The sequence below is a fragment of the Schistocerca serialis genome, chromosome 1, assembly GCF_023864345.2.
Source record: "Schistocerca serialis cubense isolate TAMUIC-IGC-003099 chromosome 1, iqSchSeri2.2, whole genome shotgun sequence".
Classification (NCBI taxonomy): Eukaryota; Metazoa; Arthropoda; class Insecta; order Orthoptera; family Acrididae; genus Schistocerca; species Schistocerca serialis.
In genome coordinates, this window is record NC_064638.1 from 505,073,470 (window position 1) to 505,100,224 (window position 26,755).

The following is a 26,755-nucleotide window of genomic DNA, read 5'->3' on the forward strand; positions in this document are numbered from 1 at the left end:
CACAGATTCACACGTAAGAAGCACAGACATGTACCTCTCCATGCAAAAGCGATCGACAACTCATTTATCGTTCTGTAGGCCTACTGTTTGTCATTTACAACCTTCATCTTTATATTATTCTAAGTGGGACAAGCAACTGCCAAATAGCGGGTGAAATATGTTGAAAACATTATAATGAGCTGATTACCTTACATTTCACGCAAAACCAAACATTTGAATAATTTTCAAACACACTGTCAGTGAACAAGGTGCTAACAAAATAGTGTCATCACACGAAGGAAGCAAGAAAAATTAAGTGACTAACAACAGAAGTGAATGAAATACATACCAAACATTACGCTTTGTAAGATACGAATAACTTCTCTTAATCTAACCACTTCATCGTCAAAGCAGGTCTGTGTTGACGATTCACACGAATCTGGCACTGATAACATGGAGAGCTGAATTGGCTGCTTCCGTGTCATAGGACTGTTTTACAGCTTTAGATGGATTGTCGAATCTTTGTGGCAGTTTGAGATGCCAAACAGTATGGGTACTGCATTCCATAGGAGTTTATTATTGTCTTCGTTCATGAACTGGTTTTAATCGAAATGTAGCGAACAAAACCTAATATTATTATACAGATAAACTGGATCTTTTTTCATAAGGTCTTCTCGTCTGTTATTAACTAACCATTTTCTGCTCCTAAAACGAAACATTAATCATTAATACACATGTAGTTTGCAAGTGAATCATGACAATACAGTTTAGTAACGTGGAGGTATATACCTCTCAGGATCCTTAGGAAACCTAAAAAAAACAGCTGTGGTGTCTTCTTCCTGTTTTTATTGCAATTTATTGCGCTACAAACGCTCCCGCTTGTAGAAACCACTGTAGAAATCAAATAAACAACCACTATTCACTTTCACGATCGCGCCGAACTCACAGTTTAAGTTACTGGCCGCTTGGGGCGCTGCTGGCGCGGTAGGCAACAAAATCGAGGCAAAGTCTCGCGACTGTAATGTTAGACTGTGGTATTGAGCTAACTGATTCTCTAAACTTAAATGTAAAATGTTCTGTGGACAAATAAATAATAAACCAAGTTAAACACATTCTTCATAAGACATTCGTCCAGCAGTCTTTATATGGCCTTAGTTCTCGTATCTGACAGTACTTCTCATTTGGTTACATGGAGAACACAAACGCAAATAACGGTGTTGGAAACCTTCATTATGATGTAGTTTATTTTATATTCGGAGTTAATTAATTTTATGTTATATATATACCCAGATTTTTATAAATGTTTCATTTCTAATATTTTATTATTCAATTAGAGACACAGCACCTTTGTGCAGGGTTACCACAACCCATTGCGTAGGAAGCTACGTACTACACAGGTTAGCCACATATTTAGTTATATCTGTGGCGTGGAAGTCGTGCCCTGTGAATGTACATGAAAGTGCAAAGCCGGTTTACGTATTTAATTTAGGAAAAAAATGAACTTATTTTTAACAAAAAACGGCATCGGATTTACACTTCTCTACCACATAATAGTAAGTTAAAACGTCATTTGTTAAATGCCAGCAAATTAGTGTAGCATGTTGTTGACACATTATAAATAATGTGCCACGACACAAGCATATCAGCAGCGAATAAGTGGTTTCATATGTCATGAAGTGCAGAGCTACATTTGAACAGCATTTAGTACATATTTTCATCGTATACTTCTCAGTTTAATATTTGCTTCAAATAGTTTCGAGTGAACGTGTCTTTGCAGCAGTGCATTACCTGGCGTCTAGTTTCGTGGACAGTAATAAAAATAGTTTGTTTACGTTGTGATTGTTTCAGTAATTTGTATGGCACACGACAGATATCTTCCGTATTGAGTACTATATAAAAGCAGAATGTGTTATTGATTCCTATAAATACTGATGTTTACATTTGGGAAAACAGGTATATTATGTAGCAAATAAGCAAAATCCGAAGAACAGCATCATCATGGAGGAATTTTTCGGTTTATAGTTTTTGAAAAGACTTATCAAAGTCGCATGTTTTTAGTACTAACAGTGGTATTCATGTGGTGAATACTGCCGTTCTTTAACAGAACTGCTTCGTTTCACAACGGCCGTTGCAGTGTTGCTGTAGAATGCATTAATAGGATGTAGGCCTACGTCTTGAGAGGCACGAATTATGATAAAACCAGGCGTGCCTTCAATTGTGCAAAAGGGTTTAAATTAGTATAATATCTTTCAGGCGTTAGATAAAAATGTTGCCAGTTGTTACATGGGATTAAATGCTTTTATATAAAAGTTAATTTGGTGAACCAAAGTAAACTTTAGTGGAGATGATCAAACTGGAATCTGAGTAGTGACATTAACATACTACATAACTACTGCATAGAGTTCTATTTTTTCCATGTCATTTAGTTCGAAAATCATAGAGGATTAAACACTGTCATAAAATATTTCCATTTACACTTCTCTCACCCTGTAACCTGTAAATTTATTTGTGATCTGTGCTCAGGTGTTATCTTTTCTTTGTTTGGCAGGTTGGCCTATTTGGTCTTGCTGACAGTGGTGCTCTACAGCTTACACAGGCAAATTTAGACATAACATTAGGTAAATTGTATTTTTATAATTATTTTTGTTTTTCTGTGTATGTAATTGAAAGTTTTCAAAAATGTGATAGCACTGTTTGAGACTGACTGCTCATCACAAATATCCAACGATTATTTATATAGTTAATCATTTACTTGTGAGAGATAGTGGTAAAGTCAGACAGTAAAGATAAATTTTATTGCTGTTGGCAGTAATTATTAAATTATGTTACATGGTCAAAACCAAACATTGTTCCTCTCTTTGAACTAATGTTGACTTAGACAGAAAACATGTTTTTTGTGTACATTTAACCATTTTCAGAGAAAATTCTGTGGCATACCAATTTATCATTATTCAGAAAATATTTTTTAAAAATTTTAACCACATCTATTTGTTCTTTGAAAATATAAAAGTAGTTATGGATAAGAAGTTGATGAGCTGTAATAAAGTGTAGATTGACAAGTCTGTTTAGCAACAATTAGTAATAGCAGAAAGCTTCATTGTTGGTTTCTTCTTTGCAAAGGACATTTCTAGCAACACTTCATTAAAGAAATATTGGTAGAAAGGAACGCTTGTGAGGTACCTGCTAAAACAAGAATTTGGTATTGGAAATGAACATTCCAAGGAGCACACTATGCCAACTGAAATTTTACTTTCTAAGACAGAAAAAGTGCTTATGCTGCAAAGGGAAAAAAGTTAATGTATAAGATATGTTTTGAATTAATTTGGGTGAAGAGGAGATATGCCATAATAGTCTTGTTGCAATTCCGTGAATCAGCTGTATTCTGTGATTTGCTTAGCCTATCTACATATATCCTGCCATTTATTATAAGTGCAGAGGATATTCTAAAATTATTCTGACACGTTGCTGTCAGGTGCCTAGAGTGCGTCCTTGTTATAGTTTTATTAAAACATAATATCATGTGCATTCCAGAAATTCTTCATGTCTCTGTCACCATGTTAATAGCATTGCAGGATACCAAAATTTACCCATCTGCCAAGAGTTTTACATGTGAAATTAGTAACGTAATTTTAATTAATGGTATGGCTATTACTGTTGATAATCATAAGTATGTAATGTACTTTTCCTCTGCTTATATCCCAGTAAGATCGTATGGCGACATGTACTGCCACCGAGCGAGGTGGCACGGTGGTTAGCTCACTGGATTCACATTCAGCAGAACGACGGTTCAAACTTGCGTCTGGCCTTCCTGATTTAGGTTTTCCATAATTTCCCTAAATTGCTACAGGCAAATGCTGGGATGGTTCATCTGAAAGGGCACGGCAGATTTCCTACCCCATCCTTCCCTAATCCAATGGGATTGATGACCTCGCTGTTTGGTCCCCTCTCCCCGATCCACCAACCAATTGACATGCACTGCCACGAAGTCATTGGATTGTAATTCAGATGAACTGGAGATGGTATTTATATCTGAAATGTAGATATGAAAGAGTAATAAAACCTAATGGGATTGCAACTGATTCCTGTGTGTCTCACTCCTTCCTGAGAGTCTGCAGTTGCTGTGCACAACAGTTCCTTATGGAATCAATGTTGGTTAAGTCTTGATAAAGCTTTCATGTTTACATAGGACACAGGTGGTATCACAAGAAGAGATGCTTCAGTTTTGTGTTATTAAGCATCATAACTTTGCAAGCTTTGGCAATACATGACACACCAAACTTAAAGCCTGTTTTACTTAAGTGATAGTTCTGAATTTTGTCAAATTGAAGTGTTTTCTGTATGAAGATGACATCATGAAATCTTTTATTGGGGTGTCTGGCACAGTCTGCTATTTTACTTTTAAATAAATATCAATACCATTGTTTTGGATGGCACTGACCACTGATGGCAGTTTCCATATAAAAAGACAGCTCATTTGAGGAAAGAACAACACATCTTGTATTCTAAAGCTAGACTGTCAGTGAATTAGTTATATCAATTTTTAAAGTGTCTGTTCTTCAGAGCACACAAATGCAGCACATTGTTTTCACCACCTCATTAGCCCTTTAACTGCTCTGGACGTGTTAACGCACACCTTTGTACCTGTCCCTGCATGCTCTGAACGTGTTTACACTTACCACCAGTCCTTCTACCTGGTACTCTGAACATGTCTAAGTATAGACACGATCAGAGTGCCAGGTAGAAGGCCCGGTGGTGCACATAAACATGTTCAGAGCACACAAGAAGAGGTACAAAGGCGTGCGCGTTAACATGTCCAGAGCAGTTGAAGGGTCAATGCTTGGCCTTATTCAGTCCACTACTCGACACATATGTTCTTTCATCATATTTAATGTCCCACCTGCAAAAAATTATTATATAATAGAAATGTTAGGATGGAAAAAATAACCAAAATTAAAACTAATTCACTATCAGACAAATGATGGCTAAGTCTCTCTCTCTCTCTCTCTCTCTCTCTGTGTGTGTGTGTGTGTGTGTGTGTGTGTGTGTGTGTGTGTGTGTGTGTGTGTGTGTGTGTGTGTGTGGCTTTTTTTTTTTTCCACGGTGCTTTGTTAGGCATGGTCCTGGGGCTCCCTCGCCTTCTTCCAACTCCTGAACTGAACTGACTTACTCAGCTAGTTGTAGGAGGACCTACAATATAACATGAACTGCAAACCATGGTTCTAGTCACCATTTTTTGCATTAACTAACATTACCAGACATGAAAGGAGTTGTAAGTGATGGATAAAAATCTTAGGACTGACCAGTCCCTAGACCCGAGATTTCTGGATTCACAGTTTGGCGCTTAACACCTTAACCACCAATCCACACAAAAGCATATAATTAGAAGACCCTATTAATTTTTTTAATATGCAACTATTTAGCTTTAGAGAAACCATCAGAGGTTTTTAAGTGGTTAGAGGCTGCACAGAAACAAAATTGAATCAGAGATTCATATAACTGCAGATGACCAGTTAATGGTAGATTACAGTACAATAAATTTGTGGTGTTTGTTGATAATGTAACAGTTGCTTTATTTTTTTCAGCTTCCAATGAGTTGGTTCTCATCAATTTTTATGCAGATTGGTGCCGTTTCAGTAACATGCTGGCACCAATATTTGATGATGCAGCCGATAAAGTAGCTGCAGAGTTTCCAGAACCTGGACAGGTTGTAATGGGGAAAGTTGACTGTGATAGAGAAGGTATTTCTGAGTAATAGGGTTAAATATTTTTTTGGCCATGTTGAGTAATGCTACTTGAATGTGTGTGGAAACTAATTGTTACATGTGGTAACTATGAGATAAAATAAATTAGTTCATAACACATTTTTACTTGGAGTTGTAATATTTTAAAGCTTTTTAAGCATGTAATGTTTTTGCAGTCTATTATTTTGTGTGTGTGTGTGTGTGTGTGTGTGTGTGTGTGTGTGTGTGTGTGTGTGTGTGCGCGTGTGTGTGCGCGTGTGTGGGTGTGTGTGTGTGTTCCGGTGAAACATATTTTTCTTTTTGTTGTAGGTGCAGTTGCATCAAGATTTCACATTACAAAATATCCAACACTAAAAGTAATTCGTAATGGCCAGCCCACCAAAAGAGAATACAGAGGGCAGAGGTCGACAGAGGCATTTGTTTCTTACATTAAGAAACAACTTGCTGATCCAGTCATAGAGTTCAAAAGCTTGAAGGACCTCCAGGACTTAGACGTATGTGTGATATGTTTTCATTTTGTTACATGCTTGCTGTTCTTGCTTTCATGGCTATTTTGAGAACTACTGGTTGCTATAATGTCTTTTTTGGTTTCTGGAAGATATGTTAAAAAGAGATTTCTGTGATGTTGGTGAAACAGCATTTGTTCACAGTTAAGTACTGTACTAAGACAAAGTGTTAGGGCATGGAAGCTTCCTTCTCAACATTTACTCAATACATTTTCATAAAATTTTTTATGATTTTCTGAAATTCTCAATGTAGGTAAAATGTTGTGCACTTTTAATTACTTAAGTTTCCCTTGGTAGCTGTCTTTAGATTTTAGTATACTTTTTGTGCAGTTTTTCTTAAGCTTTCTCCATTTATTCTCATGCAGTTGTACTGTTGAGAGCAATGGACTGAAACACATAACAAGATAATAATTTATTTAATAAATTTTGGCCCACTGCATTGTTCTTCTTATGCTTATATATACATAACAGCCATGCAGCTTGTGACCCATCAAAGGTAAATTTTCATTGTTGCCTTATTTGGGCAATTGCAAAATTCAGGTAATGAAATAATACTTCTATTAAAAAGTGCCTGTAAGGAGGTCATTTCAGAGTAACACCAAAATGACCAGAAGCAGACAACTACACAATAAAGAAAGGAGGAGGACTTGTAGGTTTATAAGCTATATAAGTGACTGACATAAAATGGTTTTTGACCTGCAACTAAATTTGGGTGTGTAATGTATTCTGTCCAGGAAGAGACTGAGAATATTATCCTGTACCATCTTTTCACTCTCATCCTACATGGCATTTTCCAGTCACTCCCTCTTCTGGTTACTAGCAGTAATGAAGCTTGTTTCACATGGGGCGCTGCCTGTTTTTGACATCGGGGAAAAATTGGTACACCTAGGATTTATTACTCTTTCTTGTCAATGTTGTATTTACTGTTTCCATTGACACCCTTAATGGGTGCTACAGTAACAAAATAACTGTTGACAAATGTGGACTACACACACACACACACACACACACACACACACACACACACACACACACACACACAGAGTCCCTGGCAGCTGAAGCCAGACTGCTAACAGCACCACATGATGGGAGAGGGAACTGAGTGGAGGTGAGGGGGGGGGGGGGATAGCAGAGTAGGAGTGGAGAACAATAAAGTACTGCTAGTGGGAGCAAGCCGGGAAGAGGTTGACAGAAGGTAGGGCAGCTAGGTGCTGTCAGGAGGTTCAACGGGGGTGAAGAAGAGAAGGGGGGTAATGGAAAAAGAGAGAAGTAAAACAACTGGTTGCATTGGTGGAATAGACGGCTGTGTCATACTTGAATGGGAACAGGGAAGGCGCTAGATGGGTAAGGACAATGACTAACGAAGGTTGAGACCAGGAGGTTCTGGGAACATTGGATATATAGCAGGGAGAATTCCCATCTGCGCAGTTCAGAAAAGGTTGTGTTCGTGGGAAGGAACCAGGTGGTGCAGGCAGTGAAGCAGTCATTGAAGTGAAGAACGTTGTGTTGGGCAACATATCTAGCAACAGGGTGGTCTCCCCCCACCCAGGGAGCTTGTCACTTTTTGGCGGGTTTGTGCTTGGCTACCATGGTGCCCCAGCCTTTGCAGCATCTTTTCCCTTCTGTGCTGCACGTCTATCATCTAGCTATGCTTTTTCTGCTACCTTGCGAACATGTCTGGGGTGTTTTTGAAAATGTTCCGCATTTTCCATAGCTGACAAAAGAACAATCTTCACGACTGTTCTTCATTTCTTTTTTTCCTTTCTTTGTTCATCTTCTCCTATCCTTCCTCTGCTTTGACATTTGAGACTTCTCTTTTTCTTCTTCCTCCTTGTGTGCTCCTGAAGGCAGCCCACACGTCTGACACATAACAGGCAACTGGGTAACGTGTAATTGCCAGCCCTGGGGTGACAGGTAGGGATCGCACATACCCTCTGGTAGCAGGCCATTTCCAGGGGGGGGGGGGGGTGATTCCCTGACCTGCTACCTACCCAAATTGCCAATTTGGTCCCCCTGTCAGGTGTTTTGGGAGGTGTGAACAATCCCCCAAGACGTGTGAGCCCCCCTGTGAAGGGTCCCCAGTTGTGTAAAGAATGAGCAATCGGAGACACTGACAATTACGGGGGATTTTCTTGCAATGAGCCAATCATCATCTATGCAGTCTACGTCTACCAAACATAACGGAATGAAGCTCCTGATTCAAAGACCCTCTCAACTGCACCATGGTTCCTCGTGGTTTCACGTACTGAAGATGGGCAGTCCTTTGCAACAGTAAATCCGTTTCTAATTCAGAAAGATGTTGATGCAATTGCCGGTCATGTGAAATCCTGCTCTCGTTTACGCAATGGCACTTTGCTTTTGTAGACTACTTCTGATTCTCATGAATAATAACTGCTTGCCACTTCGCTTCTCTCGTTTCTACCAGTGTCATCATTTCAACCACATTCGAATGACACCCAGCCTATTTTGTAATCTGTGTTAGGCATGCACATGAGGACAGTTGTCTGCCCCCTTGTCCCCACTGTATCAACTGCAATGGCTACCATGCTGCTGCCTCTCAAGATTGTCCCATGTATCTTGAGAGGGGGCCATCCAGGAGATCTGGATAAAGGAAAAAGTACCTTACCCAGTCACTTGCAAGTTATTGGCTAGTCGTAAACCCTGTGTTCTTCTGTCTGGCACTTGCAGTACTCTTCTTGCTGCATGTTGCTCCATGAAGGGCATGGCCACGCAGACATGTGATCTCAAATTCAGCACTTGAGGTTGTGAATCACCCAGTGTCATGGTAGCTCATTCAGCTGTGCAACAAGCCAGCAAACATTCTCCTCCCGGGGGGAAGTCACCTGCTGCCCCACTGCCAGGTTGGAAAGGACAGAAGAAATACTCTTGCGAAGACTTAACAAGTATCTTAGTTTTCTTCTGCCAGCCAGAAAGGATCCAGAAGTCAAACAAAGGTAAAGAGTTCTCCTTTGCCAACTTGAAGATCCTATCCGACGGTGTCGCCACATGAGGCCCTCACCCGGCTGACCTCCGTGTCACCCGTGTGCACCACCAACCGTTTTTTTTTTCCCCCCCTGGACTCTGCAGGCCAACAGAAGAAGAATGTGGACACTTTTGTAGACCTCATGGTGCAGGATTGTCCTGCCTATATGCCCTGTAGCAGCAAGCCTTCGAAGACACTCTCTCAATAGTCGCCAAGGTGATGCCTCTTCATTTTCCCCCCAGAGGGCTTGCTACTCTTTGGCATGTTAGTGCTTGGCTACCACGGGGCTCCAGCCTTTGCAGCATCTTTTCCATTCTGTGCTGCATGTCTCTCCTCATGCTATTCTTTTTCCTGTCCCATGGGGAACATGTCTGGGGTGTTAATGGGAATGTTCTGCATTGTCTGTCACTGACATAAGAACATTCTCACCACTGTTTTCCGTTACCTTTTCCTTTCCTTGTCTCCCTTCTCCTCTCGTTCCTCCACTTTGGCGTTTGAGGTTCCTCTCTTTCTTCTTCCTCCCTGTGTGCTCCTGAAGGCCAGCGCACACATCTGATGTGTAACAGGTGACTGGGTAATGTGTAATTTTCAGCCCTGGGTCGACAGGTGGGGTTCGCATGTACCCCCCTGGTACAAGGCAGGCCCAGGGAAAGGTGATTGCCTGAGCTGCAGCCTTCCCAAATTGCCGATTGGTCCCTCTGTCAGGTGTTCGGGAGGTGTAACCTGAGGTGTGAACAATCACTTAAGTCGGGTGCACCCTCTTGTGAACTTGCCCCCAGTTGGGAGCAGCACACCATCGGAGATGCTGGCAATTATGGACGATTTTCCTCCAATGTGTCAATCATCTACACAATCAACGTCTATGAAACATAAACATAATGAGGCTAATGATTCAAAGACCCTTTCCATTGCACCACGGTTACTTTCTGTCTCGCATACTGAAGACGGTCAGTCCTTCTCCATGGTAAATCTATTTGTTATTCAGAAAGGTGTTGATGCAATTGCCAGTGCTGAGAAATCCTGCTCTCATTTACGGAATGGCACTTTGCTTTTGGAGACTACTTGTGATTCTCAAGCACAACTACTGCCTGTCGCCTTGCTTCTCCATGGCTACCCTACTCGTGTTGAGGCCAGTAGAACTTTGATTTCTTCCCTTGGTGTTATTTACACTAGGCTGCTCAACAGCCTAACTGAGGCCGAAATCCAATCTTACCTCTCCGATCAGGATGTCATTGCCTTCCATTGTGTAATGAAAAAGTTAGATTCCTCCTTAGTGCCCACCTGCAATCTTTGTCTCACCTTTGATAGAGTGGTGTTTCCGTCCAAGATCAAAGCAGGCTATGAAATTATCACAGTGCGGCCGTACATTCCAAACCCGATGCACTGCTACCAGTGTCATCGTTTCAACCACACAAGTTTGTCTTGTTGACGCCCTGCCAAATGTGAAGCCTGTGGTAGGGATGCTCATGAGGGCAATTGTCTACCTCCTTCTCTCCACTATATCAACTGCAATGGCGGCCATGCCACCTCCTCTCGGGATCGTCTCGTGTCTCTTGATGAGCAGACTGTCCAAGAGATCCGGATAAAGTGCCTTACCCAGTCGCTTGCAAGTTATTGGCTTGTAGAAAACCCTGTGTTCTCCCATTTGGCACCTATAGTTCTGTTGTTGTTACCCCTTGCTCCATGAAGTATGTAGCCACACAGACATGCGATCTCCAATTCGGCTCTTGAGGTTGTGAAATCGTCCAGTGTCAAGGTAGCATCGCCATCCCTCCATTCACCTGTGCAACAAGCCTTCAAACTCTCGCCTCAAGGGGCGAAGCCACCAGCTGCACAACCGGTAGGCCAGAAAGGACAGGAGTAGTACTCCCTTGAAGATTTCCTGCTTCCCTCCAGCCCATAGAACTTTGAGTTCTTTCCGTGATGTTATCTACACTAGGCTGCTCGACGGTCTAACCCAGGCCGAAATCCAATCTTACCTCACTGACCCTAATCTCCCTCTAACCGGAAAGGCTCCCAGAAGTCCACCAAAGGTAAACAGTCTTCTTCTTCGCCGACTGGAAGATCCTGTTTGATAGTGTTGCCACAGATACCTTAGCCCGTCCGGCCTCCGTGTCACCAGTGCTCACCACCAACCATTTTTCAGTGTTGGATTCCACAGACCAACCACACAAGCAAGGCGACGCTTCTGTGGACCCCATGGAGGAGGATCCTCCTGCTCCTGTGCCCGTTAGTAGTAGCGACTCTTCACAGGCTGTCACTTGGCAGCTGCCGAGGTGACACCCCTACATCTCTTCCTCATCATGGCTTTCCTCCAATGTGACATTTGCGGCCTGTGGTCCCACAAAGAGGATTTATGGCTGCTTTTAGCATTGCAGTGTCTCCTTATACTCTGCTTTCAAGAAACGAAATTGCACCCTCACGACTGCTTTGAGCTTCCACATTTCTTACCGGTTCATTTTAACCTTTCCCCTGAGGTTGGCATTCCATCTCATGGGTTCGTCATGCTGCTCATACAGGATGACATTCATAGTCAACCCATCTCCCTGGCTACCCATCTTAAAGCTGGTGCAGTTCACATTTTCCTTTCCCATCTGACTTTTCTCTCTGTACCATTTATGTCCCTTCGTCATTCAATGTCACCACGGCAGGCTTCCTTCAGCTTATTGGGCAGCTGCCTCGGCCATTTTTGTTACTTGGTAACTTTAATGCGCATCATCCCCTTTGGCGTTCTCCCAGGACCTTTCAAAGATCCCCCTGCGGGTCCGGGGGTTAGAACAGGCCCGAGGTATTCCTGCCTGTCGTATGAGGTGACTGAAAGGAGTCTCACACTTTTCAACCCTATGAGTTCAGGCCCCATTCTGTGGTTTGACCTGCCACTTTCAAAATTCAACAGAAGTGTGGGCCATATGGGGAAGGATGCCTTACATGGTGCACGAGTTATAGTGCCCTTAGATTCAATCTCCTGAATCTCTTGTCATGGCTTTGCATCTCCACCTGCGGTTCATTTATTTGAGCAAGGACACATTACAGGGTATGTCATCTTGTTCCGTTGTCTCCTATCCTCTTTTGCCCCCATGAAAATATTGGATTTCTCTGCACCCATTATCCAGCATGGTAACCAGTCCGTTGTGGTGGGGCCATCATGTACCAATGTGGTGGTAGCCCCATGACAAAACAGAGATCGCACTGCTGATGCCTGAGCTGTAAATTCCCCACGTATGCCAAGGAGTAGATGCCTTGTCTTGCTGGGGCATCAGGACTCCCGGCAACAGCCATCATGCCAATTGGCCTTTGCTGTGGCTGGGTGGCACCCGTGAGGAGAGTTCCTGATCAGAGTGGGTGGCATCAGGGCAGATGACTCGCAATGAAGCAAACTAAATCATCTTTTGCTGGTGACCATACGGAACCAGCAGTCTCTAAGAATGGCAAGATGGGTTACAATGTCGACAGTTATGACCCTAAATCGTTTCCCCTCCCTCGCTACACCATGGAAGGAACGTAGAGCTACAGAACGGAGAGAGCCATATTCGCCTTGGTTTTTAGTCTGAAGCAGAACCGATGGGTACTCTTTTCTATCTACGAAGCCTCAGTTTTTTTGTTGAACACCTTGAGGATAAGTTTGGGGAAGTGACAGTGCTGCCCAAGATGCGAAATCGTGCAGTATTGATTCAGACAGCATCCCCAGCCCAATCCTGAGCATTACTCACCTGTGACAAGCTTGGTTATATTCCATTTTCCGTCACTTCCCATAAAAGCCTCAACATGGTGCAGGGGATTATTTTCCATCGTGGCCTCCTCTTGCAGTCTGACGATGAGCTCCGCGCCAATTTAGAATGGCGGGGTGTTATTTTCATCCGGCGCCTTTACAGGGGACCCAAAGATAACAGGGTTGCTACCGGTGCCTTCACCTTCTTGGCTTTAGAGGGTGATTCATTACCTGAAAAGGTCAAGGTGATGGTTTACCGCTGTGAAGTTAAACCATACGTCCCTCTCCCCATGCGGTGCTTTAATTGCTGGAAGTTCGGGCACATGTCTTCCACTGCACTTCCAGTGCCACATGACGAGGCTGCGGACACCCACTGCACCCATATACTTCCTGTGCGCCACCTCCCACGTGCATCAACTGTGGAGAGCGCCACTCCCCCTGCTCGCCAGACTGCCCAGTACTCCAAAAGGAGTGGAAAATCATGGAGAATAAGACCCTGGACTGGTTGACTTACACAGAGGCTAAACATAAACTCGAAAGATTACACCCCATTCGGTTGACGTCGACATATGCTGCAGCTACATCATAATCGCCATCTCAAGTGCCAGTGCCAGTGGTTCCTCACTCTGTGTCACAAACAGGGGGCGTTCTGGGCCACCAGAATACATCTGCCCCCTTGATGGTAGGGGGCAAATCGTCCTCCGTTACTCCCAAAGCACCTGCTTTGAGAGTGAGCCCTCCCCCCCCCCCCCCCCCCCTTAAGGCAGGGGACATCAGTTCCTTCCCCACTGCCGGAAAAGCAACAGCCTCCTCCAGCTCCTCTCATGTGGAAGGAGTCCCTTGGGGCCCTCTCTCGCCACAGCGGACACTTGCCAGTGGCTCAAGGTGCCAAAAGCTGCTGGACGAAGAGCTTCACGGTCTTCCTCCATGCCTGAGGCTGCTTAGGTGAAGTCTTCCCAGCAAGTCCCTAAAGAGAAGCGAGAGAACAAGCAAACTAAAAAGAAGTCTGCTAAGAAACAGGACCCTCTGGTGGCCCCAACTCCACCACTCCCTATCAATTCTGCATCTGAGGTTGCAGTGGAGATCTCAGTGTCCGCTGTGGACCTGGATCTCACTGACACCTCATCCACTGTAGGAATGGTTACAAATACTCAGTCGGAGGCAGCAGGTGACCCTGAGGCATAACCTGGCTCCTTGCGCGCTTCAAGCTTTCCCAGCCTCACAATATCGTCGTCCTCCAGTGGAATTGCGGCGGTTTTTTCCACCACCTCGCTGAGCTACAGCAACTGTTAAGCTTTACACCTGCTTTCTGCATTGCCCTCCAGGAAACCTGGTTCCCGACAGTGCGGACCCCTGCCCTCCGTGGCTATAAGGGATGTTACAGGAACCGTAGCGACTATAATATAGTGTCAGGTGGAGTTTGCGTCTATGTCCTGAACTCAGTATGTAGTGAACCTGTGCACCTTCAAACCCCTCTTGAAGCTGCGGCTGTCGGGATAAGGACGACATAGGAAATAACTTCCTCCAGATGTTGCAGTACCCCTGAACATAATGGCCGCACTGATTGATCAACTTCCTAAACCTTTCCTACTTTTGGGAGATTTTAATGCACATAACCCCTTCTGCAGTGGCTCCATGCTTACTGGCCGAGGTAGGGAGGTCAAAAATTTACTTTCACAACTCGACCTCTGCCTCTTAAATACAGGTGCCCCCACACATTTTAGTGTGGCACATGGTACATATTCGGCCATTGATCTCTCGGTTTGCAGTCCTGGCCTTCTCCCATCTATCCACTGGAGAGCACATGATAACCTGTGTGGTAGTGACCAGTTCCCCCATCTTCCTGTCACTGCACCAACGCCAGGCCCATGGACACCTACCCAGATGGGCTTTAAACAAGGCGGACTGGGAAGCCTTCAACTCTGCTGTCATCGTTGAATCTCCCCCACGTGGTGCTGTCGATGTTGTCATTGAGCAGGTCACTACATCAATCATTTCTGCAGCAGAATGTGCGATCCCTCATTCTTTACAGTGCCCCCGGCGAAAGACAGTCCCTTGGTGGTTGCCGGAAATGGCTGAGGCAATTAAAGAGCATCAGCGAGCTCTACAGCGATGTAAGTGGCACCCTTCCCTAGAGCACCTATAGCCTTCAAGCGGCTCTGAGTCCGCGTTCGCCAGCTTATAAAACATCAGAAACAGGAGTGTTGGGAGAGGTACGTGTCTACAATTGGGTGCCATATGTCACCTTCCCAAATCTGGGCGAAGATCAGATGTCTTTTTGGGTTGCATGCCTCAAAAGGTGTCTCTGGCATCAACATCAATGGCGTGTTATCTACCGATGCAAACGCGATTGCCGAGCACTTCGCTGAGTACTATGCTCAAGCCTCTGTGTCGGAGAGCTACCCCCTAGCCTTTCGCACACACTAACAGGGGATGGAAAGGAAAGTCCTCTTGTTCACTACACGCCACAGTGAACCTTATAATGCCCCATTTACAGAGTTGGAGCTCCTCAGCACCCTTGCACATTGCCCCGACACAGCTCCTGGTCCGTATCGGATCCACAGTCAGATGATTAAACATCTCTTATTTGATTAAAAGTGACCCATCATCATCATCATCATCAACCAGATCTGGTGTGATGGCGTCTTTACATCGCAATGGCGGGAGAGCACCATCATTCCGGTGCTCAAACCCGGTTAAAACCCACTTGATGTGGATAGCTACCGGCCCATCAGCCTCATCAACTTCCTTTGTAAGCTGCAGGAACGTATGGTGTGTCGGCGGTTGGGTCCTGGAGTCGCGTGGCCTGCTGGCTCCATGTCAGGGCGGTTTCCGCCTGGGTCGCTCTACCACTGATAATCTTGTGTCCCTCGAGTCTGCCATTCGAACAGCCTATTCCAGACACCGACATCTGGTTGCCATCTTCTATGTCTTACTACATGACCTGGCGACATCATATCCTTGCCACATGGTATGAGTAGGGTGTCTGGGGCCTGCTCCCGATTTTTATCCAAAACTTCCTGTCGCTCCATACTTTGTGTGTCAACTCATTGCCTCCCGTAGTTCCCCACGTATTCAGGAGAATGGCATTCCGCAGGGCTCCATATTGAGTGTGTGTCTATTTTTAGTGGCTATTAATGGTCTAGTAGCAGCCATAGGGCTGTCGGTCTCACAGCCTCTGTATGCAAAGGACTGGTTTTCGATGCCTGATTGACTTGGATAACCAGCTTAAGTGGAAATGCTGGCAGCACCTCAATGCCTGAGCAACACCAACTGGGGTGCAGATCACTGTACGCTGCTGCAGCTCTACAAAGCCCTTGTTCAATCCCGCCTTGACTATGGGAGTCTCGTTTGTGGTTCAGCGGTGCCCTCATTATTGGGTTTATTCGCCCCAATGCACCACTTTGACGTTCGCCTAGCGATGGGAGGTTTTAGAACGAGTTTGGTGATCGGTGTCCTGGTGGAGGCGGGAGTCCCTCCATTGAAGATTAGGCGTGCACAACTGCTGGCCAGTTACAATGGATACATTCGTAGTCCTCCTGTGCATCTGAATTACCGTCTCCTTTTCCCAACCACTTGGCAGTTTATCTCCCGCATCGGCGGCCCAGGTCATGGCTTACGATTACGGTTTGCATCCGGTCCCTTCTGTTTGAAGTGGAGTCCTTCCTGTTACCACCTCTCTTCGAGGTCCATTCACGTACATTTCCATGGTGTTAACCTAGGCTGCAGATTCTTCTGCATCTTTCACATGGCCCTAAGAACTCTGTTAACCCTGCGGCTCTCCGCTATCACTTCATCTCGATTCTCGACGTGTACCGGGGCCATGAAGTGGTTTACACCGATGTCTCGATGGTTGATGGTCATGTAGGCTTTGTGTATGTTCATGGAGGCATATTGAACCGCACTCCTTGCCAGATGGCTGCAGTGGTTCCACTGCAGAGCTGGCGGCCATATCTCATGCTCATGACCACATCCGCCCATGCCCTGGCGAGTCATTTCTCCTGTGTACTGAGTCCTTGAGCAGCCTAAAAGCTATCGACCAGTGCTACCTTCGCCATCCTGTGGTAGCGTCCATCCAGGAGACCATCTATGCCCTGGAACGGTCCGGTCATTCAGTGGTGTTTGTGTGGACCCCAGGACACGTCGGAATCCCAGGCAACAAACTTCCCGACAGGCTGGCCAAACAGGCTATGCAGAAACCTCTTCTGGAGATCGGCATCTCTGAAACTGACCTGCATTCTGTCTTACACTGCAGGATTTTTCGGCTTTTGGAGACTGAATGGCATACCAGTATGCACAACAAACTGTGTGTTATTAAGAAGACTAGGAATGTGTGGAAGTCTTCGATGCAGTCCTCTCGCAGGGAACCAGTTGTCCTCCGCCAGCTCCGCATTGGCCATACGTGGCTAACACATGGTTACCTCCTCCATCATGAGGATCCACCTCGGTGTTACTGTGGCTCACAAATGACGGTCGTCCACCTCTTGCAGGACTGCCCACTTTTAGCCGTTCTGCAGTGGACTTTTAACTTTCCAAACACCCTACCTTCGGTGTTGCGCAACATGCTTCAATAGCAGCTTTAGTTTTTCGTCATATTAGTGAGGGTGGGTTTTATCATTTGATCTAAGTTTCGGCACGTGTCTTTTGTCCCTCTGTGTCCTCCACGCTAGTGCTTTTAGGGTGGAGATTTTAATGTGTTGCAGAGTGGCTGGCTTCTCTTTTTAATTCTCATGGTCAGCCAGCCATGGTAATCTGCTCTCTTGTTTTGATATCTTCTACATCTTTCTTTCGTCTCTCTGTGGTTTTCTTGTCCGATTTTGTCAATTTTAGTGTTTGTTGCCCTTCTGTCATTCTTGTGGTTTTCTTGTTTCTTCCAGGTATGTTTTGTATGTCTCGATTATTTTCCTCCCACCCATATGGAATTATTTTAATCGGAACGTGGGATTGATGACCTTTGTCTCTTTGGCATCACCAATGGTCCTCCATTCACAGGAATAAGCTCCGGCTTATTAAGCCTCTCCCAGCAGCTTGGTCGATCCCCTCTCGGCCCTCCTGCCAGGAGGAGGTCTTTTTAACTAGGCTGCTTGTTGGGCACTGCCTTTTTACTGCTTGTTGGGCACTGCCTTTTTAGTCATCATCATTTGATAAGTGGCACTATCCCAACACTTTGTACTCATTGCACCCAAGCTTTAACTTTCCACCACTTCCTGACGGAATGCCCATTTTTAACCATTTATGTTTTTGATTGAGTTTGCTGTCTGGGTCATTGGCCATTTTAGCAAATGATGCGTGGGCTGTCGACCACGGTTTGCTTTTTATCTGCCAAAGGAATATGGCGTAGGCCATTTAATTTTTAGTTTTGGACCTCCGTTTCTGTATGGTGTCTTTTTAGCCTTTTTGCCACGTGCCTGTTTTCAGCTGTCATCTGTAATGTCAGTTGGGACTGACATATAGTCATTTTTTAACTCCCCTCGGTCTTAGAGTTCTATAGTTTTGACTTGGGCGTGTATGACCCGTTGTTGTTTGCGCCTTAAAGTAAAACAAAACCAAACCCTTTCATTTCTTCCACGTCATGACTCTCCTCCACTGGAACATTCACGGTCTTTGATCCAACAAAGAGGATTTACAGCTGCTCTTAGAATCAAAGCGTCCACTTGTTCTCTGCCTTCAGGAAACAAAATTGCATCCTCACTACCACTTTGAGCTGTCTCATTTCTTCCCAGTCCATTTTGACCTTCCCCCGAGGATGGCAGTCCATCTTATGGGGCAGTCATACCGCTCATAGAGGATGACATATATGGTCAACCCATCTCCCTGAGTACCCGCCTTCAAGCTGTTGCAGTTTGCCTTTTCCTTCCTCACTTGACCTTTTCCCTTTGTACCATTTACATCCCTTGCCTCGATGTCACCTGGGCAGACTTCCTCCAGCTTATTGAGCAGCTACCTCACCCCTTTCTGCTGCTCGGCAACTTTAATGGGCACCATACCCTTTGGGGCTCTCCAAGAACCTGTCCAAGAAGTGCCCTCTTGGCAGATCTTCTCAGTCAACTTAACCTCTTCTGTCTTAACCCAGGAACACGCACATTCCTTTCAGACTCCACACACAGCTGTTCCCATTTGGACCTATCCTTAGGCACTGCCCAGCTTTCCCATCGTCTCGAGTGGTCTGTTATCTCCGACAAGTACTTGAGCGACCATTTCCCGTGTGCTATCCATTTGCTGACTCCTACCCCACCTACATGCACACCCAAATGGCAGCTTTCTAAGGCCAACTTGAGGCCTCAATCCTTCCTAGCGACCTTCGACGAACAACATTTCCCCAATTGTGATGACCGGGTAGAATATCTTACAAACATTATCCTTACCACAGCAGAATGTTCCATTCCTCACACTTCCTCTTTACCACGCCGTGCCCTGTTCCCTTGCCGCGACGCAATTCATGCATGGAGATGTGCTATCCATGTTTTTAAACATCAACCATGTTGTTGAGTTTTTCGGAATAGCAAAAAAGGTAGCTGGATTTCCTTTACTAGTTCTTTTAACAGTTCCACTCCTTCCGTCATGTGGGCCAACCTCCGATGGCTCTCAGGGACCAAGGCCCATACCCCAATATCCAGCCTGACAGTAGCAGACAATGTCATAGTGGACCCTATTGCTATTTCCCAATACCTTGGGCCACTTTTTTATTTGGAGATTTAGACGGGCAAGCACTTTCTTCTTCATGTGTACAGTCACATCTGGACAGAGGCCATGTTTCCAGAAGCTGGAGTGAAGCCACTACCATACACTTACGGAAGCCCAGTAAGGACAAACCCCTTTCTTCTAGTATCACCCCATTTCTCTCACCACCTGTGTTTGCTAGGTGATGGAACGTATGGTTCATGCCCACATGGTATGGTGGCTAGAGTCTCACAATTTACTGACCACAGCACAGTGTGGATTTCAAGCATACCATTCTGCAGTTGACCATCTCGTCACTTTGTCAACCCATGTCATGAATAGTTTTCTGTGGAAATACCAGACTGTAGCCATGTTTTCTGATTTGGATAAAGTCTAAGGCACCCGATGGAGGACTGGTATCCTCCTTACTCTGTACACATGGGGCTTCCGTGGCCACATGCCCCATTTCCTTCAGGAATTTTTAAATACTGTTTTCGAAGTACCTGTGGGTTCTGCCTTGCCGGATACCTTTATTCAGGAAAGTAGTGTGCCTCAGGGTTCCATCCTGAGCCTTGTCCTCTGTGCTATTGCCATTAACCCTATTATGGCCTGTCTGCCACCAGACATCTGTGGCTCCCTTTTCATTTACAATTTTACGATCTATTTCAGTTGTCCACAGACCTCTCTCCTGGAGCAGTGTCTTCAGCGATGTCTGTCATTTCTACTCATGGAATGGCTTTCGCTTTTCCACTGACAAAACTGTGTGTATGAATTTCAGGGAGTGCAGTTGGTTTCTTTCACCGTCTTTACAACTTGAGCGTGTCACTCTTCTGTTCGTTGAAACTACAAACTCCTGGCCTCGTGCTTGATAGAAAACTTTCTTGGTCCTCCCCATGTGTCTTATCTGTCCACTGGCTGTACGCGGTACTTCCTGGAGAGAGGAATGGACTACTCTCCTCTGTTTGTACCGGTCCCTTGTTGTTCAAAATTAGACTACGGGTGTTTCGTTTATGCACCTGCATGTCCATCCCTCTTAGGCCATCTCGATACTATCCACCATTGTGGCATCCGTTTGGCCACTGGCGCCTTTTATACTAGCCCAGTTGAGTCTGTATGCAAACACTGCCAAACTACCGCTATCATACCACCATGACGTTCTCCTCAGCAGATATGAATGCCATTTGTTTGCCCTGCCTGGTCATCCATATTATGCCAACTCCTTTGATGACTCCTTTGATCGGCAGTATGGGGCATGTCCCTCTTCTCTATTATATCCTGGAGTTCATTTTCGGCTCTTACTCCGGCAGCTCAACTTCAAGCTACCTGCCACTTTCCCAGTGGTTATGAACCCTTTACTAACTTGGCCTTGTGTAGCGGCCCATGTTCACTTTGGCCTTCATTTGCTTCGTAAGGACACTACCCCACCGTCACTCTATTGTCATAAGTTTCAGACCTTTGCACAGAACCTTTGTGTACACTGTTGGCTCGCTGATTGACCATTGTGCTGGGTGTTCCTTCATCATTGGCACCAACGATTTTCACTAACGGCCTCCGAAACACTGCTCAGTATTTACAGCAGAGCTCTTCACCCTGTATCAAGCCACATTAACACAGGCTTTACAATTGCACCATCTGCTCCAACTCTCTGTGCCCTTCAGAGCCTCTGTGTGCTGTACACCATCCATCTCTTAGTGCAACAGGTCCAGGAAACATGTCACTGTGATGTTTATGTTGGTTCCTGGTCACTTCAGTCTGACGGGAAATGAGGCCACTGACGCTGCTGCCAAGGCTGCAGTCCTTGTACCTGAGCCCGCTAGTTCTTCCATTCCCTCCAGTGATATCTGTGTTGCCATCTGTCAGCAGGTGGTGTCACTTTGGCATCACCACTGGTCTTCACTTCATGGGAACAAGCTCTGGGTTATCAAGCCTCTCCCAGCGGCTTGGACAACCATCTCTAGGCCCTCTCGAAATGAGATCATTTTAGCTAGGTTGTGTATTGCACACTGTCCTCTTAGCAATCACCATTCATTAAGTGGTACTCCCTCACCGCTTTGTGCTCATTGCCCTAGACCTGTGACGGTTCGCCATTTCCTGATAGAATGCCCTCTTCTTAACCACTTACGTTCTCATTTATGTTTGCCGTCCGAGTAATCGGCCGTTTTAGCGAACGACATGCGGGCTGTGGAACACGTTTTAGTTTTTATCCGCCGTAGCACTATGGCGAAGGACATTTAATCTTTAATTCAAGACCTCCATTTCTCTGGCGTATTTTACAGACGTTTCTCTAAGCCCCTGTTTTTAGCTGTGTTTCCTTCCTTCACTTGGGCTTAATTTGTTTTTTTCACCTCTTTTTTTTCCCTTTGTGTTCAATGGTTCTGACATGGGCACTTATGACTCTAGTTGGTTTTTCGCCCTAAAACAAAAATAAACAAATGTCTGTCTTCAAGAATCTGCGCAGTTCAGTTTCGTCAGCAGCTCTGTGACATTCTCCCAGACATCAAACAAATCTGTGGCCATTTGTGCTATTTTTCCCTGCATACATTCAGTATCCCCTTTTAGGTCTAGGTCCCACATACTTGAGCAATATTCTAGAATGGGTCGCATGAATGATTTGTAAGCAATCTCTTTTGTAGACTGATTACATTTCCCCAGTATTCGACCAATAAACCGAAGTCTACCATCTGCTTTACCCATAGCTGAGCCTATGTGATCATTCCATTTCATCTCTCTACAAAGTGTTACACCCAGGTATTTGTATGACTAGCCAATTCCAATTGTGACATTGATATTCATAGGATACCATGTTTCTTCATTTTGTGAAGTGCAGAATTTTACATTTCTGAGCATTTAAAGCAAGCTGCCAATCTTTTCCCCACTTTAAAATTTTATCAAGATCTAATAGAATATATGTGCAGCTTCTTTCAGACAGTTCTTCTGTACGGCTAATTGCATCTTCTGCAGAAAGTTTGACGTTCCTGTTGTTATTGTCTGCGAGATCATTACTACAAAACACAAACAGCAAGGGTCCCACCCAAGATAACATGCTTTTTCCTCCCTACCAAAAGTTTCTCAATCCAGTCACATTTTTCTCTTGATACCCCGTATGATCGTACTTTTGAATGCAAGTGTTGATGGGGTACTGAGTTAAAAGCTGTTTGGAAATCAAGAAATATTACATCTATTTGATTGCCTCGATACAAAGCATTCAGTATGTCATGTGAGAAAAGTGAGAGTTGGGTTTCACATGATTGATGATTTCAAAATCCAAGCTGGTTGGTATGGAGGATATCATTCTGTTTGAGATACATCATAATGTTTAAGCTCAGAATATGTTGTAAGATTCAACAACAAATTGATGTCAAGGATATGTGAATCACTTCTACTATCCTTCTTATAAACAGGTGTTACCTTTGCTTTCTTCCATCTACTGGGCAAGGTTTTTTGTTCAAGAGATGTATGATAAATTATAGTTAGAAGAGTGACTAACTCAGCTGCAGATTCGGTGTAGAATCTAATCTGGTAAGGATTCCACCAGGCTCTGGAGCTTTGTTCAGTTATTATGGTTTGAGCTATTTCTCAACACTGCAGACAGCAAAACTTATTTACTCACCTTTTCAGTGGTACAGGGTTTAAACTGGGGCAATTCTCATGGGTTTTCCTTTGTAGAGAAACATTTAGAGTTACGCATTTCAGTCTGAGCTTTGCTACCCTCAATTTCAGTTATTGTTCTTAATGAGCGATTGTACACTAACTTTGGAGCCACTAACGGCCTTTACTTATGACCAGAATTTCTTTGGTTTTCGTGAAAGATCATTTGACAATATTCTTCTATGGTAGTCACTAAAGGCTTGGTGCATTGCTTTCTTGTTTCATTCAGCATTTCTATATTTATAGTGTTTGCTTCGTTTTAAACCTATTATGCAGTAGTCTGTTTCTACATAAGTTCTTCATGGTGACTGTATCCCATGAAGGGTCTCTCTCATTATGAACTGTTCTATTGGGTACGTATGTATCCAGTGCATGCTCAACTTTTTTTAAAAAAATTTGAGCCATAGTGCCTTGACAGTCCTGCCGTGTACTGAAAGTTTCAAGTTCCTCATTCAGATATTACACTACTACTTTTTTATCTAGTTTACTGAACATGTATACCTTTCTACTTTTAATTGTTGCTTGTATTTTGGTTATCAATGCTTGCCACAATCGTGTCATGAACACTGACACCAGTTTTGATGTGGACATCTTAAAAGAGATCAGGTCTGTTTGCTGCCATTAGATAAACAATATATTTCCATCATGAATCGGTCTATGAACTATCTGTTCTAGGTAGTTTCCAGAGAAGACATTTAGTTATGTTTCAAAAATGTCTTGTCACTCACACCACTAATAAAACTACAATTTTCCCAGTAGATAGTTGACGATTAAAGTCTCCACCGAGCTTACAGTATGATTGCAGAATTTACGTACACATGAACTGAGGTTTTCTCATAAATTCTCAGTTACATCAGGAGATGAATATGGTGGGTGATATAAATACCAAACTACCATTTTGTTCCCATCCCTGATGCACTTAGTCTTACCCAAACAACTTCACATGCAGCTTCAATTTCTATCTCGGTGGATGTGAGTTTTCTGTTAACTGTGACAAATACACCACCTCCATTGACTGTGAGTGTATCCTTTGGCTATACACTTAAATTTTTTCCAAAAATCTTACTGCTATCAATTCCATTTTTCAACCGGTTTTCTGTACCTAGCATTATGTAAGCTTCACTGCTTTTCAGGAGTGCTCCAAACTCATGTATTTTGTCGCGAATGCTTCAGCAGTTAACTACTAGGATTTTAATACTCTCGTCGGGGGGGGGAGGGGAGGGATTCTTGATTCTTATGGGTCTTTTATACAACTGTCATTTCTGGACTGGATGGAGAGTCACTAAATTAAAAAATCCTTGTTTGCGACCCACACTCAGTCAGCTGTCTGGGCTCAGCATTGATTTGATGGGTACGGGCTTGGTGGTCCCAGGGTTCCTGAGCTGGGGCTGGTAAACACCACCAATCCCGTCACCGTAAGCTCTGGGCATGCTTCAGCGACCACCGCATGATGCGAGAGTGGAACGTTAAGTGTCTCAGGTAACGGGGATCTTGGATTGACTGCCCTGATCACGAGGACAGGATAAACCTCAATCTCAAGGTGTGCTGTGCGCTGATGGGATGCATGGCTATTTCGGTGGAACAGTCGTTAGCGGGCAACCTCTGGGGAACCTGCCGCACCTCAGTTGTATAAGGTTTACTCAGGCATGCAGGGCTCTTATCTGAGTGGACTGAGATGGAACCTTCAAAATCATCATCTTCTTCTCCCAATGGGAATGGTGTACCGCCTGGGAGTATTCACACCTGTTCATTCTAAAGAATGAGAGAGGCTAATTTTCAGACAAACAGAACCATTTTCACAGGAAACACTCTGTGGCACCAGTTTAATTGCATCGTTCTCTCACTCTATAACTGCCAGATTGATATCTTCTACTGCAGTAGTGCGATTAGGAAACTTACTCGTGATATTCTCCAAGTTTTCTCTGGAGCACCCTGCCACTGTGGCTCCCGAGGCAGTTGGTCTATGAAAGCATGCAGTTACATTGTGTTTTAGCCGCCTTTGATATTACCTTAACTCAGATTATTTCACGTAAACTCGGAAGATCTAGCACATTTTCAGTATTGGCTGTACATACACTGATGAGCCAAAACAGTATGACCACTGCCCACCGCTCCTGATAATGTGAATACTATGGACCGCTGTAACAGGGCTAATGGAGTCATTAATAACAATGTGTTCCTGGTGATAAAGAGGAAGGAGGGGACATTTGAAAAAGTGTCCCTCTTTTATATGGTCAAAGCAGGTAGACCTTCTTAAGGAATCGCAGAAACTGGGCGACTATGATATCGTTGTTGAGATGCACACCTCTCTCAACTCCAGTAAAGGCGTTGTACATGCTGAGATATCATAGACATAGCAGAACTGAAGCAAGAATGGGCATGCCAGGGAATAATCGATGTGGAGCAACAAATGTGCAGGAATAATGGAGCAACTGAAAAGACTGCCACTTTCAGTGTCACATTCAGTTCTCCGACAGTGCCTGAACATCGTATGGCAGGGTTTCTTCAACTTAATGTTCAGCCGTATGTTTCAAACCCTATGCAGTGCTATAAATGCCAGCGTTTTGGCCATACAACCATGAGTTGTGGAGGTAAAAGGATCTGTGGGAACTGTGGAAAGCCATTCATGACACTGGGACTGACTGCCTGTCTCCGGCAATCTACATCAACTACTCTGTGAGCCAACCAGTCTGGAACCAAGACTGCCGTGTTTTTGCTGAAGAATGCAAAATACAGGAGGTAAAAGTGACAAAGTGCATCGCCTGTGCTGAAGCCAAAAAATAATATAAGGCGACGTAACCCGCTGTCTTTGCCACCTCATATTTCTCCATGGTGCAGAAACCTATTCCCAAGGTGGACACTTCGACACAGACGACGCCTAGTGTGCCTGTATCCACCACAAGCACCTGTACTTGCACATTTACATGCCAAGGGAAAAAGAGTAAGGATAAAGCAATCCAGGCAGCTGCACCAGGAAAGACCAACAACAGTTATGCAGTGAGCATCCAAAAGGTACAAGGAAAGCAGAGTACCTCTCAATGCCCCCTTTCCCCCTCATCCACAAAGGGACAGGGTGCAGGGAAAGGCTCACAACGTTCAGATCAAAAGGTGTCCCAAGCGCCATCAGACGTCATTCTTCCCCATCTGACTGATGAGGAGGATGTCGTGGAGTTAGATGCCTTGGATTCAGGCAGCCCCTCTGTTCTGGTGTAACCACAAATGCCAGAACGAAGATTAAGAACACAAGAGAAGAGAAGGTGGTGAAATGACGTCAGCCAATGGTGCGCTGATTAGGACTGCACCATGACACGAGCGGCCTCTACAAGAGGAGAATATAAGTGCTGCTCCTGCGAGCCTCAGCCACTCAGTATTCGGACAGTATTCGCAGAGTATTAGTGCAGTCTAGCAGAGAGTGCTACAATAGCAGTTAGCAGTGATCCATATCAATTGCCTGTTGGGACCTTGTCTGTAGCGAAGAACATTTCTCTTTGCATGTCGGCCATGACGACACTTGTTGTAAATACAAGTT

The 26,755-nt window shown here is 44.5% G+C and overlaps 1 protein-coding gene across 1 annotated transcript in view; it reads left to right on the plus strand.

The window, feature by feature from the left end:
• The first annotated feature begins 1,388 nt into the window (after positions 1-1,388).
• The window catches only part of LOC126474149 (endoplasmic reticulum resident protein 44), a 90,137-nt gene continuing 64,770 nt past the window's right edge, over positions 1,389-26,755 (plus strand). The window contains exons 1-4 of the mRNA XM_050101608.1: positions 1,389-1,532; positions 2,528-2,597; positions 5,562-5,717; positions 6,030-6,214. Coding sequence (XP_049957565.1) covers positions 1,476-1,532; positions 2,528-2,597; positions 5,562-5,717; positions 6,030-6,214 — 468 coding nt within the window. The 5' untranslated portion in view covers positions 1,389-1,475. The remainder of the gene's footprint in view (positions 1,533-2,527; positions 2,598-5,561; positions 5,718-6,029; positions 6,215-26,755) is intronic.